This window comes from Zeugodacus cucurbitae, chromosome 6, assembly GCF_028554725.1.
Source record: "Zeugodacus cucurbitae isolate PBARC_wt_2022May chromosome 6, idZeuCucr1.2, whole genome shotgun sequence".
In the NCBI taxonomy this organism is placed as follows: domain Eukaryota; kingdom Metazoa; phylum Arthropoda; class Insecta; order Diptera; family Tephritidae; genus Zeugodacus; species Zeugodacus cucurbitae.
In genome coordinates, this window is record NC_071671.1 from 47,963,488 (window position 1) to 47,980,874 (window position 17,387).

Here is a 17,387-nt window from a genome sequence, read left to right on the forward strand (position 1 = left end):
AAAGCCAGTGAAAAGGTTGCAACAGTTTCAATACGTAAACAAATAAATGAAGCTGTATTAAGAGTAAGAAAAAAGAAGACACAGCGATTAATGACGGAACTTTGAAAATTATTATTTTTTTACCATTCCCAGAATAGTTGTTTGTTTCTTCTAACAGTAATATGTACATAAATATAATACCAGAAAAGTCTATAACAACAACAACAGTGAAAATTCTCACTGTACGAATAGATAGAATTTCATGTAAAATTAGATCTTTTTTACACGTTTTCTATTTTTTGCACGATTTTTTTCTTAAATTGGTCCCAATAGTGAGTTTTATATAAAAATTTGATTTTTTTTTATCAACTGTATTTTAGAAGCGAAAAAGTATTTTTTGTTGGTAAGTATTGTACTCATTTAAATTGAAAGCATAAACCGAATAAAAACACTACTGCATATACTATCCCTCGCATACGCCGTCATTTGCAGTATTTGTTGTTGTTGCGCAGCAAAAATTAAAAAAAAATTCACGAAATCAACCAGCTCGCATTCTACCAGGTGAACAGCAACGTCCAGCAGTACGCCCAACTAAATATTTTGCAGACGGTTCGTGTCTTTGATAAATTAAAACACGCTGTGCACCCTGTGTTTAGTAAGCGCAAATCGCAAATCGCAAATTCGACAAACTCACATTCTACCAGGCACGCAGAAATGCCGAATAGGTCGCCCAGCCAAATTATCGCATGGGAGAAATGCAAATGGTTCATATCATTGCTAATATAAATTGTTGCTTGATTTGCAACAAGTAAATAAGTGTTTTATCAGCCAATCAGTAAATAGAGTAGATCGTACAAATAAATTTTGTGTGACATACATACAAACATATGTAGATGAGCCAAAGGTGTATAAAGATTATTCACAGTACTGCAAAAAAAAATTGTCTTCAATGTTTTTTTACAAGTTTATTTATTTTTTTATTAAATTTATTTGCACACAGTTTCTTGCAAATTGGTAATTTTAAATTTTGTATAAAAATTAGGAAAAATATAATACTTTTTAAATAAAAAACTAAAATATATGATTAAATTTTAATATTTTAAAACAAATTCTTTTTCGATATTAATGGACAGACACATTCAGCCGATGCGTCGTAGCCTTGCTAAGTATGCATGTATTCTGCAAATACAATAAATAAATTAGTAAAAAGGTAAAGTTAACTATACACATATATATCTTAATTCTACCAGACAAACAGCAAGGCAGAGTAGTAGGGCGCCCAGCCCAATTTTATATAGCACAAAACACATTGAATGATTCCTGTCCATGATATGTTTGTTTTTGGTGTGCATACGTTGTTATTTTTGTTTTGCCACGGAGCAATTTATGTGAACAAAGTAAACAAAATATTATATTGCGGCGTTGTTGTAATGGTTTTAATTTCATTGAATTTAATACATTGATTATTCTTGGATTGCCCACTAATGAATGCATTTCTCACAACTATAACGAAAGTAACAATTTTTTCACTTCTCCCGTACTTATTAAATTATTACTAACAGCTGCGTAATCTTCATTTCACTTTGAATACAAACATTAAATATAAAACTATTTTTCACAAACTTTGTATTTTTTAGTTTTGTACTTGTAGCACTTTTTATGCAGCTACCTCCTCTAATTTTCCTAACGGTTTCACAGAATCAATTTCACGTGTTCACTAAGCTGCCATTTTACCAGGCGCGCAGAAGTGTAGTAGTAGTTGTTGTTGTTCGACAATCTTCACTTATTCAATGTCATGTAATATTCGGTTTGTGTCTTTGCTAAATTCCCTCTGCATTATTTGACCTTGAACGGCAATGTATTTTACTACAATGCTTAAATTATAAAAACAAAATTAAAATAATAATTTCAATGCTAAATACATGCTTTATACATACACATACACACAGGTATTAGTCGCAAGCTCTTCTTCTTTTCATACTTTTTATGCACAATTCACTGGAATTGATTTACATTATTTGCTTTTAAATTGAATTTTTTGTTGTCTGCTGCACTTTTGTCAATTAACATGAATATGGAGTTATGACTAGAAACTAAAATTTGTCTTCAAGAAATGCGGCCCCATTTTCCATTGACTGTCTGGAAAAATATTGTGAAATCCACCTTTTGCTCCAGCTTTGTTGTGTGTTTTATTTCCATTGAGGTGTGCTGCACAATTCCCCAGAGCCTGAAATGTAGGAAAATCAGTTTTCAGAAAAAAGTTAAAAAAAAATGCTGCACTGCTCCAGAAAGCGGCAAAACATTGCTGCCGACAACTGTCAACTCATATTTGGTACAATGTTTATGTAGCTGCACGAACAATATTGCACTATTTTGGGAACTGCTGCACGTAGTTTTGCTGCAAGAGCTATAATTTAGCAACAATTGTAGACATTTAACGGTATGTTCATTCGTTTTGTGCAATAATTTTGTTAGCCATGGACGAATTGTTGTAGATGTGCGGTGTATGAGAGTTAGCAGCTATAGAAATTAAAATTATTCTTTTTGTATTCAAATATAGATACCTGCGGACCACGTAAATTTGTAACTTTGGGAAACTCGTGCAATATTTATGATTGAATTAAATAGCGTGGTAAACGTGTAATAATTTGCAAATACATAATTGTTGTTGATGATTGTAGGAGATGACACAAGCGATGTTTGTAATCATAGAAAAATGTCAAACAGTTTTGTCAGTTGAAATTTTGAAGTTGTTCTCATAAGGAGTGTTATCACATTCTTCAAATTTAAATTTGAAATTATTTAGAGACATAAAATGTATTCAATTTTATTGAATTTATTTATAAATTTGAATTTTATTTATTTTTAAATTTATTTATTACCATTTTTATTATTTTACCTTTTTTATTTTTTTTTTGCATTTAAATAACATACATATTTTTTAGTACAGCTGTCACCCTGTTTATTACCACATAACCACAAACAGATGTCGCGCAAAGCAATTAATATCAGCTGTTTACACAATGCAGCGTTTTTTTTGCACGTGAGTGTTGCAGCTAAAAACATATTGTAAATAAAAGTGGTGTTCGAAGAAAATAAAATAATGAGTGAATTAAATAGTGAGGAAGATACGATGTTCGATGAAATAATTGAGGATGAAAATGTCGATGACGAATCGTTACCAAACTTTGCATTTCCAAATCTGAAAGGTAAGGCGAAAGAAAACAATTACACGTGTATCCAACTCACAAGCTATCCACATTAACAGGTGATCCTGATTTGCTGCCTGAATTTAATAGCAACGATGAGCACACAATTAGCGCTAATGAATATTTGCAGCAAGCCATCATAAGTAACTTAAGCACATTGGAATTCAAATGGAACAGCGAATGTTTGGTAAAACATATATGAGGCGCGAATGTATGACCTCTGTTTTAATGTTTAATATTATAATTTACTTCCCATATGTGTAGATTTGTTCTGAACAGTTTGGAGAGTATCAGGAATTGCTGGAGCATTGCAAACAGTTTCATAAAAATGAATTCGACGAGTATACTTGCACAATAGGGGATTGTGATGTGTTAATTTCGGATGAGGATGCACTCGCCAGGCACCTCGTATTGAGACACAGTGATTTGCACAAGTAAGCAGCAAGTATTTTTATAATAGCATGTATTAAAATTGATTTGAGTATTTTAATAAGGAAGTGTTTCTAATTTTTTTAGCATTAAAATATATGGCAACTGTCCTTTTTGTGATCTACGTTTCTCAAATTTCAATGAACTTAATAAACATTCGTGCTATCGTAAAATCAATCGAAAGGCCTGCACACAACCGTATTGCCAGTATTGTAAGGAAGAATTTGTCTCGCATAAAAGGTAAATATCTCAATTTGTCTTACATAAAAGGCTTCTCTCAATAACTTTTCTTATTTGAAATGTGTATTGCAGATTCCTGTTTCACCTGCAATTTCATTTGGCTAAGCGGCGTGCTAAAATTTGTATGATATGTAATACTGAATTCGCCGATGTTGAAGAATTTTTTCTTCATGTAAATTATGAGCATGAGCCGCTGGATAAGTTGGCATGTAAAATGTGAGTACGAAATGTTTACATTGCAATGAGGATTATTTAAATTTTTCACTTGCTCTCTACAACAGCTGCGATCGCATTTTCGCTGATTTGGAGACTTACAGCGCACACGAAAATATGCACAAATCAAAACCAAAATACAAATGTGATGAATGCAGCAAAGTGTATCATAATAAAAAACTATTAATAAAACATAAGGTTAGTGTAAAATGCACGCATAAAAATTGTTAAATAATTTAATTTTTTCCTACTAGGATAACTTACACACCGCGATTGAGTATAAATGTGACTTGTGTCCGAAAGTCTTTCCAACATTTTCCATTTTACAAAACCACTTGAAGTGGCATAACACCGAAACCGAGGTGCATGTGTACACTTGCACCAATTGTGGCTTGCTTGCAGGTGATTGTGACAAACTAAAGGCATGCAGTGATATTAAGAAACCTTTATAAAGTTTACAGTTTCATTAAAAACCTGTTTACATTATAGAAACATACCGCAGATTGTACCACCGACTGCTTTGATTGCGAAATTGAAGAAGAAATATTGACAGCCGCTTACCATTGTCATTACTGTGCGCAAGATTTCAGGGATAAACAGTCGCTCAGCCAGCATCGCGCTACGGGCGTGCATAAAAATGAGAAATTCATCTGTCCAATTTGCAATGAAGAGATCGACAATGCGCAATTGAAGCGCCTGCATATGTACAAGCATAAAGACTATAAAAATGTCTTGGAAAATCTACCGCTTAAGCGGCTGCTAATTTGTGATGTGGCCGTGAGTTAAAGAAATTTCACAAAATGTTTCCCATTTTAAATGCTCTTTGTGTATATTTATAGGATTGTGAAGAGTGCTACAACGAATGGGCTGCGCTGCAGCGACACAAAACGCGCATACACAAATCCAATACATGCACCAAATGCAATCAGAAGCTAGCTAATGCGGACGAATTGCAAAATCATATGGAAAAATGCAAATCGACTGCATTAACGTGTCAGTTTTGTGATAAAGTGTGTCCGACAAAAATGTCATTGGCGGTGCATGTGGCCAGAAGGCATAATAACAGTGCGTTCAAATTGTTTTTTTTTTTACATTTATAGTATTAATGAGTGACAATTCCAGAAAATGTTAACTGTCCACACTGTGCTGCTGGCTATAAAGATGAGAAAACGCTACAGCAACACATAGAGTATTCACATGTGCCGGCGCCTTGTACAAATTGCGAAAAAGTGATCAATTGCAAAAAGAATTTAGAGATACATATGCGTGTGGTGCATGAGATTGAAAGCAGATATTTCTGTGCGCATTGTAATAAGGGATTCTATCATCGTTCGCAGCGAGATCTGCATGAAGAGAATGTAAATAAGACTTATTGACAGTGATTGTGAATGTGCCAAAATTTGACAGTTTTAAATTTCTTTAATTGACAGGTGCACCCAGATGCAGTTTACAAATGTGGCGAATGCAATTTTAAAACGAAATATGCGAAATCCTTGGAAATACACATAGCGAAGCATTTGAAAAAATTAGAGTTTAAGTGTCCGCACTGTGATAAATCATTTGGCCGCAAAAACACGCTCACCTTACACGTCAAGCGGCATGAAAACGATAAACCGTGAGTTGTTTTTGTTTTTAATACATATAGATTCCCACTTTATACTATCTTCCACAGTTTCCGCTGTTCAGACACCATTATTGATGGCTGTGATGCCGCATTTATCACACGACCGCTCTTAAATAATCACATCAAAAGCAAACATTCCGTGCATCAGCGGAAACCAAAGAACGTTGAAAAGAGCCAACCAAAGAGGAGCGTGGGGACACGCAGAAAGGCAAAAGCAAATATAAGTGATGCACAGGCTGCAGTAAATTCGCTTATAAATAGTGCAATGCTTGAAACCAAATCGGCGGAGACAATGTTGACAGCAGCAAATAGTTTTGTTGATGTTGTAGATATGCCACACGATACTGAAGAGAACTATATGTTGCTCTTGGTGAATGATGAGGCGCAACAAATCGTTAGTGGTGTAAATGAGCAACTGCTGGCTATGGATACAGCAGATATTTCGTTAAGTTGAAGATTTTTATGCGTTCCTTGTATGTCACGATTTGGTTGGCATATTAATAACATATATACATACATAGTATGTATACACCATTTATAGTAAATTCCTTGTTTTTTTTTTTTAATTGCAAATTGTTTTAATAAACGACTATAAACTGCATTTAGAATTTACAACGTCTCCGCTGCTTTTCATTACTGCCAACGCACTCTTGTCTAGCTGAAATTATAAATATCAGCTCGGTCCATATTTCTCACGCTGCAACGTACATATTTATTTTTCTTTAATTGCTCGGCAGTTATACAATATGCTCCGCTTTTTTGTTTTGGTTTTTATCTTTCTGCTTTCTTCGTAAAAAAAAAAACAACAACTACAACAAACTACAATTGTAAATAAATATTTATGTACGAGTTATATATATGTATATTGTACGTACATATGCCTTTGTGCCGTTGTATAATGTATTTGTATAGTTATTGCATTTATAATTTGTTAAAACACACACACACTACAAGTTACAGTACTCTCAGACTACAAATAATTAATTGAGCGCAATCACGTCAATTTGACTGCACGTTTTACATGTTTTTTTACTTTAAATTTGAATATTTTAATATTTAATTAACAGTGTTTTTAAGGAGAAAAAACTTGGCGTATTCCCCTTTAGAATGTTTTATATTCGTAGTTTCTGTGTAAATATTATATTTGAATTAAATTTGAATTGTCTACTTTAATTTGTCTTTTTTGACTTTTTGGCTTGTTTGGTTTTCAATTTCTCCTTCTTCTTCAGTTCCTTCTCCATCAGCGACTTGTACAGTTTGTAGCCGAAGAGCGCTGCAAAACAAGAATACATAAAAGATAGATTAATAACCGTTTTTAAGTACGATTTATATAATAATTTTAAATACATAAGATAAAAAAAATATTATTTCTAAATAACCTAACCTAATTTATATGGGGAATATCATATTGTATGGAAAATTAAATTAAATTAAAACCCGAGACACACATCTAGTAACAATATCATGATAAAAGTATTATGGTATTGTATTTACTACGTACATTGACACACATCGATTTGAAGTAAACTTAAATACCAACTTTGTTTCACAGACATCAGATATTTCAAAAAAATGTAAACAATAAATATTTACATATGTGTAATGGAGAAAGCAATTACAAAAAAATGGCAAAAATATGTATTTTCTGCACAAAAAACAGAAGTAGTTGAAATGTATCTTAAAAGCCCGCCGCCTACGGCCATCAAAATAAGGTGATACATGACCCTGGTGTTTGAAAAAAAACTTGTGAAAATTTTTTATATTTTCCATTTTATTTATTTATTTTTGAAAAGTCATTTTGACAAAATATTTTAAAAAGCTTTTGTATACAAGCTCTCTCCCAGGTTTCTTACCTATTTCTAGCTGTGTTTAGTGAAATACCACAAAAAAAATGCTGATATTGTTACCAGCAAAATACTACATTGCTCACATGGTAAAGTGCTAGTATTTGGTGACACACATCTGGTATTTGTACGAACAATAGTATTGTTACTACATGTGTGTCTCGGGTATAAATGATATTTCTCAGTCTTCTTGTGAAAATCCAATTTCCAAACAGGCATGTTTGTTGAAAAGTAATAATAATTTGAACGACATCAAGAGATTTACTACGAACATATTTTCATTCTAACACTGAGTTGCCGATTTATCATTGTGTATTTTATTCGCTAGATAGTGGACCAATTTTCTCAACGTATTTGTAATGTGTAACCTTTGCTTCATTCCGAGCCCCCCAAGTCTTAAATTGATTGTAAACGGCTAATGGAAGATATGAGAAACTTTTTTTAAGGTCGAAACATGCTTGGTGGATTGCCTACCATCATTAGGAAAATCACTATTTAATGGGTTTTCTCAATTTTCACCCCTATAGAATATTTCCATATATACAGTATAAAATCCACCGGATGTTTGAAAATCTGAATATGAGGTATATAGGGGCTAAGGAAATATTGACCAGACGCTCACTGTTCAAAGGAACACATCTCCTTTGAATTTATGTAGAATACCTGAGAGTTTTACCGATATTTTCAATAAAAAAATATCCGCAAACTTCTAGGTCCCTATTTTTGATATCGGGGGCCTTTAAAAGTTATAGTCCGATTTGTGTGATTTTTATACCAGCTATGGCACACTAGAAATACAATATTTATGCAAAGTTTTGTTCAATATCTTTACAGGAGGTTGACTTATATATTTTAAAGTGAACGAGTCAGTTGGAATTCAAAATTGTATATGGGAATATGGGAAGAAAGCGTATTTGTAAATCGAATTAATCCATTTTACATCGGTAACATCAGGGTGTCAAGAAACTAATATGTACCAAATTTCATTGCAATCGGTCGAGTAGTTTCAGAGGTGTGGTTTTTGACCCATAAGTGGGCGGAGCCACACTAATTTTAAATTTTGTATGAAAATTTTAGTGTAGCTCTTCTGTGTCATCTTTACTATGAAATTTAAGGTTTATGGTGTTTTTCCTTACTAAATTAAATCATATTTAGTAGTTTTCAACATATCCTTTGTATGGGGGAAGGCGTGGTTATAATTTGTTTCCTCCATTTTTAGACTGTATAAGGAAGTTCCTAAAATAAACGAATCAGGAGTTTGGTTGATATAGCTTTAGTAGTTTACGAGATATGTACAAAAAACTTAGTAGGGGGTTGGGGCACACCCAAATGTCAAAAAAAAAAAATACATCCTATTATGTTCCTAGTGTGATACTTTGTTCCAAATTTTACTTTTAAAATTTGATTTTTGACTTAGTATGTATCTTTCTTTCTTCGAAAGAAACCGGAAAATTCCGTAAAAGTAGTTAAAATTACCAGATTAAATTTCAAATTGACTTCGCTCTAATATTATTTTCGCAAAATCTGTATCATTCAGGTAATTTTTTAGTGAACATGTTATCAATTTATTGTTTATATTTGTACAGTATGAAACAGTCGTCGAAGACCAACTAATTTACACATTCGAGTTTTCTTCACAGAATTATAGGCAGTTAGATGCATATAACCGGAACGAAAGCGAATGTATATCCGTGTATATATAATCAGGTAAATGCTTTACTCAGTATACAGCGACAAAACTTAGAAGTGTCTCGGTTTTATCTAGGGTGCTTCCGGGTTTTCGGGATACTTCAATATTTAGAAAAAAGAGATAACTGTTAGAAAACATTTCCCCTCAAGCAAATTATAATTATGGCTTTCTACTTTCATTGAATCAATTAGAAAATTTCCATAAAAAATAATATATTTTGTTTCGCGAATCAAGTGAATGTCCAGAATATCCGTTACAAAACATTAATAAAAAGAATTTAACTTTGTCGCTGCTTTCACTTATACATTTTTTGAAGTGTTGAGAGTCTCTGAATTGAATACGGCTTATATATTATTATTAATGGTATCTCTGAAATGACTTTTGACTTGTCGTGTCTCATAAAGCTTAAAAAAACACGCACTTTTTGCGACTGGTGTAAAGTCCAGCTTTCAATTTAAATAATATTAAGATTGTAATTTTTTTTAAGTATACGGAACTGGCATAATCTCTGCATTATTAATATATATACATATATACCATATGTACAATATTTGAACTTAATTAAGCTCAAACAAATTATTTGATTGTTATTCCAAAACAAACACTAATAAACCAACATCAAATAAGAGATAATCATTTAGATAAACCTTTTTTATATTGTTTGCAGAGTACTGTTTAACAGCATCAAACAAATCAACAAATTAGAAACTTCAAAACATCGAGATAAGAAGCGGAAAGTAACTCATAAAAGTCGTTAGACAACTTTTTTTTTTTTAATGTTCTACGTTATGCGTGTAACGTCAAAACATAAACAAAACAAACCAAAAAATAAATGATAATTATTTCGGCTAACTTTTGTAACACTTCTTTGAATTAGTGCTAAGAACAGCTGGCTGAGGAGTGAGCGGCAACTGGAAAAATTTTTAAGAGCACTAAAAAAGATTTCTTTCTTTAAGCGTGTAGCTAAAGCGACTTCACAATTATAACTTTAATATTAATATTCAACTTTCACTGTAATTATGAATAAATCACTTGAGTAGTATCGAGACAGCACAATGACACGGCAAATATTTTCTTATTTGCAATAGATATCAATAGATTCGGATCAAAATATGTACTGCTCACAATACTGTCAGCATATAGCCAAGCCTTTGTACAATCATAAATGTACACACACACATTACATATATAAGCAATAAAAATATTAACCTTTGCACCACAAATATTCAATATTCAACGCTACACACGCAAATAGTGCTAATAATTTTTGAAAATTTCGCGCAACTATTCGCATAAGCATGATAATAAAAAAAAATAAAATAAAAAAATCAAACAACAAACTTCAACACACCAATCACTAAGAGCACCGTAAACAACAACGCCGCCACAATGGAATAGTTGTAGACCTGCTGGAAATTCGTGTATTGCATGAGCTTTTGCTCGGCATGCTCGATGGTGTTACGCAGCGTATCCTTCGCAATGTGCAGAAACTCCACACGCTCTTGCCCGGATAGTGATTCGACCTTCTCCTGCAGTGCGCGTATTTTATTCATCAACCGTTGTGCATAGCTGTTATCGCCACCGATGCGGTGAATGATCGTTTGCACGGTGCTTTGCAGCTGATCGATTATGTGCAGGTGTTCGCCGCCGCCGGTTGCCATCGCCGTCAAACATAAGCGTCCCTCGAGTCTACCTGTGTACTTGTAGCTATGTACGCGCAGCGTTAGAAGAAGCACACGAGAAATTGTTTTGTACGAATGTGTTAAGTGACGGCGTTCAACTGCCAACAAATGTGTGCCCAACCAGCGGAGCGACCGCCGTCGTCCGCTATGCGCGTTTGCAAACTGGGAGCACGCGAGCGGCCGGCCGTGTCTGTTTGATTTGGTTTGGTTGGGTAGGCGCACTCTACGAAACGCGGTGGGGAAGTGACAAAACAAAAAGTAGCCGAAAGCTAGCCGCTTGGAAGTTGGCGCTCTAGCGTTTTTTCAGCTTTTTGTTCTTTGTGTGGCCAAATGTATGTATGTGTATGTATGTGGTTGTGTGAGTTTTTCTATTTTAGCTTTGCTCTATTTATTTTGTACGCGTTCAGTACTCGCTCGAATCTTATCGGCTGAGACCCTGATTATTTGTTGAGAAAATTTCAGTTTACACATGTGCTTGCAGTCAGCAGAGATAGCATAAACTGTTATGTCAATACTGTTTATTTAAGAAATACTTGTAGTATGTAGATACTAGAGCCCCTATCGAACTTGTCAATAGGTAAAGATAACGGATAGTAGATAGTTCAAGTCGTAATCGCTTGTAAAGTATTCAGCAAATAATTTCTTTATACACATTTGTCGCCACTAAAAATGTGAATCCAAATGGATACAACAAAGTTTCAGCTCTAAAAGCTTCCACTCCCTGTTCAAACAGAGGTTAGATAATATATCTTTTATCGGATGTTTCTTTATCAATATATTGATAACCTAATAAATGTTTCGGTATTTTTATCATTTAAAAAAATATAACAGTTTTCAAAGTAAAAGTACATTTTTCCAAACAAAAAATATCAGTCAGAGAACAATGGACCCCGCTCCCACGACAGTTCACATAATCTGAATGGTATACGTAACGGAAGCGAATTTTTAGCTGACTAGAGACTGTCAACTACTCAGCCGAATATCTCAAATTGATTTGAGAAATGTTTTCTGTCATTACAAAATCAACAACGAACTTCCAAAATCATAATTACTTAAAAGGTAAGGAAATTAGGACGTTTTAAATTTTTTTTTTTAATAATTTTTAGAATAAACTTTTTCAGTGGTGTAAGTAACCCGTTAGGATTTAACGGTAAACTTAAAAAAATCTTATGTTTAAAAAATCAATGAAACATTAAAATACTCATATTCACGCATCATCATATCTAGCTCCCAACAGTTTAACAAATAAATTCAACACTTCTAAAACCATTTCCCCTCGCTGCTTACCAAATAGAAGCACAATAATCGCAATCATTGCAAAGAATATGGCATAATCCCAAGAACTGTGTACGGGACCAGGTTGTGCGTAGCGACGCATAAAATCCTCGGCGCTGCCTTCTTGTGGATTATAAAGATTCTCCTTTAGATTGGCTTTCTCCTCATCGCTTATACCGTCCATTTGTTCGATTAACTTCCAAACCTCATCCACACTGGGCATCTTAAAATCGCCATTAGGATCGCCGAGATTACCATAGGGATCGCCAGAGCCAGCGTCAAGTGCTGCAACATCTTCGGCAAATTGTTGTTGATTCACTGGATCTTCGGCCATTGTGGTGAGCGCGCTAATTGGCTGTCTGACAAATGTGTTTGTTTTGTTTATTTGTTTCTTTGATTTCACTCGTTCAGTTTGGCACGCAAAACACTTGTTCACAATTTAATTGACGCTTTAACGAAATACTAATGCAAATTGCAATATTTTTTATTTGAAAATGTTTATGTATTATTATTCAATAGTTGCAGTATAATTTAATTGTTTTAATTTAACAACCAAATGGTGTGGGATGCTTGCAGAGAGGGGTGAATGCAAATGCGGAAAATTTAAACGAACTTGACAATAACAAAAATCTAATGGATTTTGGCAGCAAAGTTTGTTAAAGCTAATATTTATGAAACATTTATGTGGGTTGGGTTTCCTTTTTCTAATAAATTGGCTAACGATTAAATATTGAATTAACAAATAATAATAAAAGTCTGTTTCTTCATACTCTGAGTAAAAAATAATTATTAAAAGGGGCTCATAACCAGTATATTTTTATAAAACAAAATAAAGCATAATTAGGTATACTGACTACTAGAATTATAATTCGAGTCATAAAGATACAGCAGAACTAATAAAACACTTCTCAAAAGAGATTCAAATACTCATATTCAAAGATTTGAGGTTTGATTAAACGTAACATAACGTATCCGATTCTACGGCAGTCGGTTGTCCGAATAATCCGAATCCTTATCCTAATATATCCGAATCCTTTATACGATCCGAGTGTTTAAAGATTTATGACGATTCAAGAACCAGATTTTCTTCGGTGAATTTACATTTTATTACAACAAGAGTAACAAAACGTTTACCAATAAGAGAAAACAAAGCTAAAGGTACTTGCTTTACAAAGTGAGTTTTAGTTAAGATTTTGCTGTTGTTTGAGTTCTATGCTCAATAGTTTCCTGAATGACTGTTTAGTCGAACATATAATTGTGGAATTGGATAAAGGCAAATTTAATTCTTAATATATTAAATAGATAGTTAATTATATATAAAAATGCTTTAAACAAGAAACAAAATAATTGACATGAAATATGAAATGTATTTTAACTCTCTATAATAACTAATATTTTAAATTTTTATAACTTAACTAATTTATAATTCACCATAACTTGAGCAAAATTGTCGGGAAAATAAAAACCCCAATTTAAAGCCTTAAACTTTGTAGTCGAATCTGGCATCCCTGCACACTAGCTATTATTATGCACTAGAGATAAAATTTAAATACGTCAGCCACATTGAAGTGGCAACTTAAGCAAAGTAACATAATAAGCAGTCGTGGCCGAGTGGTTAAGGCGTCTGACTCGAAATCAGATTCCCTCTGGGAGCGTAGGTTCGAATCCTACCGGCTGCGGAATTATTTTCGTTAATTTTTCTTTTTTTTTGAAGAAAAATAAATTTATTTGTTTAACGATTACTTTAAATATGAAATTACTGGAATTATACATATATAAATTTATTTAGATTTTAAAAAGCTTATCAATCATATACTTTAAATCCACGTATTCAAATAAGGAAGTTGCCTACGTCATATGTACAAACATATTATAAACTAAGTGAACAGATTTATACTTTTCACACCCTCTCTACAGAACTCAACACCACTGATGTATCACCCACTGCTCATCAATTATCACATTTGTAAACAAACACAAATTTATTTAATATCTTTTTAAAATATACTAACACTATTTAAATGTGATTTAAATTAATTAAACGTTTCAGATTCGCAGCCACGTTGTAGTCCATTAAATAAGGTACTGATATTATTTAAAAGTAATGTGGTCAATAGAAGCACACCGTATTGGCATATCTGTGTTTTGTAGATATTTAAATCATAAATAATAACAACGTGTGTTGGTGTTGGTACTGGAGCAGTCTAAAGAAATACAATGCTAGTCTACTAAAAAATATAAATAAATTCTCATTTTTTGTGCAGACTTTTTGACAACGTCAGCATTTAGTTGACCACCAACACTTATGCGATGGTCAGCAAAATAACAAAATGATTTTTAACTAATACGTACTAAATTAACATATGTATGAATACATAGAACTTATACAAATATTTCAATAAATAATATTTATTTTAATGTATTAAATACACATACATATCTACGTACACATATGTAGGTATCTAAAGAAATACTAATGAAATTTGATAAGATTAGAAAAGCTGTATTTTTGTGTTTGTTATTCGTCGCAATGTTTTTGACTCAAGAGAACTAGTTGCCGGCACAACTTTATCAGCTAGAACATTTTATATACTCGTGTTTGGTTGTACATACATAAATTTTAACATGCATGCTCTTATCAAACCATGTAGAAAATAAGTACACGAATATTATTTTAAATGTTTTGTTCAAATAGACGTACATATGACACTAAACAATACGTGGTGTAAGAGCAATACGACTTTTTGAACGTCTAACAGATAAGTATATATGCTTTTATAAGGTATTTTGATGCTTTTTAAGTAGTTTAATTAAAAAAGGACAAAAAAATATAAAGCATTAAGATTATAAATGCATCCACCAATATAAGTGACACATATTCAACAAAACTAAAGGGATCATCACGTAAATGTCCAATTCCAAAATTTTGTATAACCAATATAATATTATTTTTTAATTGTTTGGTTAGCTAACATTCCATTTAGCTAAAGAATCTTGCTGCCCTATGGATCTATGCAAAAGTGAATGACCGCAAAATTTAACTGGAAAAAGAAAGCAACCGGTTTTCACTGCAAATACAATTCATACCGATATTTTGTTGTTTTGATAGCGTAACAGCAGGTGCAACATATTGAATTGGGGCAGATTTTTAACAAGTAAGTATTAGATACACGATAATACTAATTATTGCATGCATTTTTACTAGTGCTGGAATATATATTGGTATTTCAGACAATATTCGAACGCTCACTTACCAGCTAGTCCAAATACAACAACAGCCGGTACATAAAATGCCAAATTGGGAATGCTTTGTTGGAATGGTGATGATGAACCAGTTAAATCAACCATTTTTTACACAATCAATTTTAAAAGTAAATAAAGTATATAAATAAATTTGAGATGTGAAGACAAAAAGTCGGCTTTACTAAAGCTTCGTCTGGTTGAAATGTTAGTAAATCAAATTGGAGTATGCAATCTTATGACGGCTAACAAATATGCATTAAAATGATATTCACAATAAGATATTACGACGACTAATAATCGATAATAAATTCTGAATAACTTATTTAGTTATTCAAACGATATTATTATTTTTATATTATTATACGAAAGTATATAACGTTTTTAAAATTTTTTTCTTTTTTAAGTATAATATACATAATTTATTTATTTCCCAAATGTTAAACGGATTATTCACAATAGTTTCAGATCTATCGATTACATTTTTGGCTTCTGCCATCCTACGTTTGACAACCACACCAATTTTGACAACAGCTGATACTTGACAATTGTCTGCGTAAGTGCACGAACTGATTTTTGCGAGTCGATTGGAAAACCAAAAAATAATTTCGAAAAAATGAAGGCTATCTACAACGCTTTATTCAAAAGGACTTCCACATATGCCGTCGGAATAATGGCATCCGTGTTCTTCTTTGAACGCGCATTTGATGTGGCGTCCACACAAGTTTTCGAGTCCGTCAATAAAGGAGTAAGTTGCAATTTGTTTCCACCTGTGCAATTATGTAAGAACGTATTTGACAATCATATTTGTTCACTATTATTTTAGAAACTGTGGAAGGATATCAAGGATAAATACGAATAAGCTAGGAGGCTTCAAGTGGATTTCGGTACATTGTATCGAGAAAAACTTCTTGCTATCAATGAATTAAAAACAAACATTCAATTAGAATAAATGTAACATTTATTGATAAACAAAAACGAAAAACAAATTGTGTTTATTATTTTTTGGGTGTCTTTTCTGTTTTTGCTTCTTGCGCTGGTGGCAGTTGATCCTCTAATACTTCCCATGGTTTTTCATTTCGCACGGCATCCCATGGTAATGGAGCAACGTATCGTTCTGGTTCTTGCAATCTAACTCCATTTTCTTCCAATGTCTTGAGAAACTTTTCAACCTTACCTCCGGCGACTGCGTCAATATTACAAGCCATTTCAGTAATGCCTGATTGGAGGCATCTCATAGCCAGTACTCGTGCAAGATTCACAAACGCAGGTGTATCGGTGGTTTTGTATAGATGCTTTTTAATTGCCCATTCAGATGTACTTGCTCCCACAATTGGACCATTTTGGAAATGTCTCACTTCTGCAGTTACATAACGTCCACTTACTGTCAGCTCCAACTTATGCCAAAACGAACGTCCTGGTTTCTCCAAAAAATAACCTTTGGGTTTATGTGCAATACGCAATCTCTCCAGATTCCGTGGATTTCGATTTATTATGACCGGGTCACCAGTGGGTTGGCTTATTTCTTTGATTTTTCGCAAAACGCGAGAAGATCTCAGAGGTTGAAAATGTCCGGACATAATGGAGTTGACAAGTTAATTCAATAATTAATATAATAATAAATTCTAAATCTTTGGAAAAACAAATTTCTAGCTACGAAATATTGAATGCTGACTTCTTCAAAGGTGTGCTGCTGATAATCACCGCTGACAGTAGGTAAAGACAATTGGGCTGACATTATGTAAATTGAGCGACGATGATTTCCACAATTCTATATTCGAGTTTAACGAGTTTTATAAATTAATATTTTTAGTTACATATGTATATGTAATCTTTTATTCTTCTCAAATTAAACCATTATTTTATTTTAAAATGTGTTATATTTATATTTGAGTGAATAATTAATTAATATTCATCGCGAAATTCAGGCCCAGAAGAGTAATTCACAATGAAAATGTAAAT

At 32.8% G+C, this 17,387-nt stretch overlaps 4 protein-coding genes, 3 long non-coding RNA genes and 1 other non-coding gene across 13 annotated transcripts in view; 5 read left to right on the forward strand and 3 right to left on the reverse strand.

The window, feature by feature from the left end:
* The window catches only part of LOC105216989 (zinc finger protein 845), a 166,848-nt gene extending 159,880 nt beyond the window's left edge, over positions 1-6,968 (forward strand). The window contains exons 5-16 of the mRNA XM_054234887.1: positions 2,930-3,188; positions 3,248-3,375; positions 3,453-3,622; positions 3,705-3,857; positions 3,930-4,073; positions 4,139-4,268; positions 4,325-4,492; positions 4,560-4,847; positions 4,910-5,135; positions 5,193-5,428; positions 5,501-5,685; positions 5,743-6,968. Of these exons, the coding sequence (XP_054090862.1) occupies positions 3,083-3,188; positions 3,248-3,375; positions 3,453-3,622; positions 3,705-3,857; positions 3,930-4,073; positions 4,139-4,268; positions 4,325-4,492; positions 4,560-4,847; positions 4,910-5,135; positions 5,193-5,428; positions 5,501-5,685; positions 5,743-6,148 (2,340 nt within the window). The 5' untranslated portion in view covers positions 2,930-3,082 and the 3' untranslated portion in view covers positions 6,149-6,968. The remainder of the gene's footprint in view (positions 1-2,929; positions 3,189-3,247; positions 3,376-3,452; positions 3,623-3,704; positions 3,858-3,929; positions 4,074-4,138; positions 4,269-4,324; positions 4,493-4,559; positions 4,848-4,909; positions 5,136-5,192; positions 5,429-5,500; positions 5,686-5,742) is intronic.
* LOC114804540 (uncharacterized) lies at positions 999-2,780 on the reverse strand. Its single transcript, XR_003752698.2, has 3 exons — positions 2,544-2,780; positions 1,917-2,206; positions 999-1,853 (listed from the first exon to the last, which is right to left on the reverse strand). It is a non-coding gene; the product is annotated as an uncharacterized LOC114804540 (long non-coding RNA).
* Positions 6,719-15,673, reverse strand: LOC105216990 (uncharacterized). 6 transcript variants are annotated; one of them, XM_054234893.1, is made up of 3 exons: positions 15,440-15,597; positions 12,198-12,647; positions 6,719-6,967 (listed from the first exon to the last, which is right to left on the reverse strand). In XM_054234893.1, exons 2-3 carry the CDS (start codon positions 12,517-12,519, stop codon positions 6,864-6,866), a joined length of 426 nt encoding a protein of 141 aa, XP_054090868.1. In that variant the 5' UTR covers positions 12,520-12,647; positions 15,440-15,597; the 3' UTR covers positions 6,719-6,863. The 6 variants fall into 6 exon arrangements, with proteins under 6 accessions (XP_054090868.1, XP_054090869.1, XP_011190085.2 ...); XM_054234894.1 differs by lacking the exon at positions 15,440-15,597 and adding an exon at positions 14,198-14,386 and having other exon boundaries at positions 12,198-12,634; XM_011191783.3 differs by lacking the exon at positions 15,440-15,597 and adding an exon at positions 14,198-14,386.
* Positions 11,298-12,417, forward strand: LOC128922839 (uncharacterized). The gene is made up of 2 exons (XR_008472024.1): positions 11,298-11,645; positions 11,742-12,417. It is a non-coding gene; the product is annotated as an uncharacterized LOC128922839 (long non-coding RNA).
* On the forward strand, positions 13,783-13,864 carry Trnas-cga (transfer RNA serine (anticodon CGA)). The gene has a single exon. It is a non-coding gene; the product is annotated as a tRNA-Ser (tRNA).
* Positions 14,686-15,631, forward strand: LOC114804542 (uncharacterized). The gene is made up of 2 exons (XR_003752701.2): positions 14,686-15,340; positions 15,417-15,631. It is a non-coding gene; the product is annotated as an uncharacterized LOC114804542 (long non-coding RNA).
* Positions 15,674-15,936: 263 nt separating the features above from the next.
* On the forward strand, positions 15,937-16,414 carry LOC105216984 (cytochrome b-c1 complex subunit 9). Its single transcript, XM_011191778.3, has 2 exons — positions 15,937-16,173; positions 16,252-16,414. Exons 1-2 carry the CDS (start codon positions 16,042-16,044, stop codon positions 16,285-16,287), a joined length of 168 nt encoding a protein of 55 aa, XP_011190080.1. The 5' UTR covers positions 15,937-16,041; the 3' UTR covers positions 16,288-16,414.
* On the reverse strand, positions 16,364-17,163 carry LOC105216987 (39S ribosomal protein L18, mitochondrial). The gene has a single exon (XM_011191779.3). It carries the CDS (start codon positions 17,003-17,005, stop codon positions 16,424-16,426), a length of 582 nt encoding a protein of 193 aa, XP_011190081.2. The 5' UTR covers positions 17,006-17,163; the 3' UTR covers positions 16,364-16,423.
* Between the last annotated feature and the right edge of the window lie 224 nt (positions 17,164-17,387).

Excerpts from the sequence above, each read along its gene's own strand:
- LOC105216990 (XM_054234893.1), bottom strand. The coding sequence starts at position 12,519 with ATGGCCGAAGATCCAGTGAATCAACAACAATTTGCCGAAGATGTTGCA. Across the intron at positions 6,968-12,197 it reads GATTATTGTGCTTCTATTTG|CGCTCTTCGGCTACAAACTG; the intron begins GTAAGCAGCGAG and ends CTTGTTTTGCAG.
- LOC105216984 (XM_011191778.3), top strand. The coding sequence starts at position 16,042 with ATGAAGGCTATCTACAACGCTTTATTCAAAAGGACTTCCACATATGCC. Across the intron at positions 16,174-16,251 it reads TCGAGTCCGTCAATAAAGGA|AAACTGTGGAAGGATATCAA; the intron begins GTAAGTTGCAAT and ends CTATTATTTTAG.
- LOC105216987 (XM_011191779.3), bottom strand. The coding sequence starts at position 17,005 with ATGTCCGGACATTTTCAACCTCTGAGATCTTCTCGCGTTTTGCGAAAA.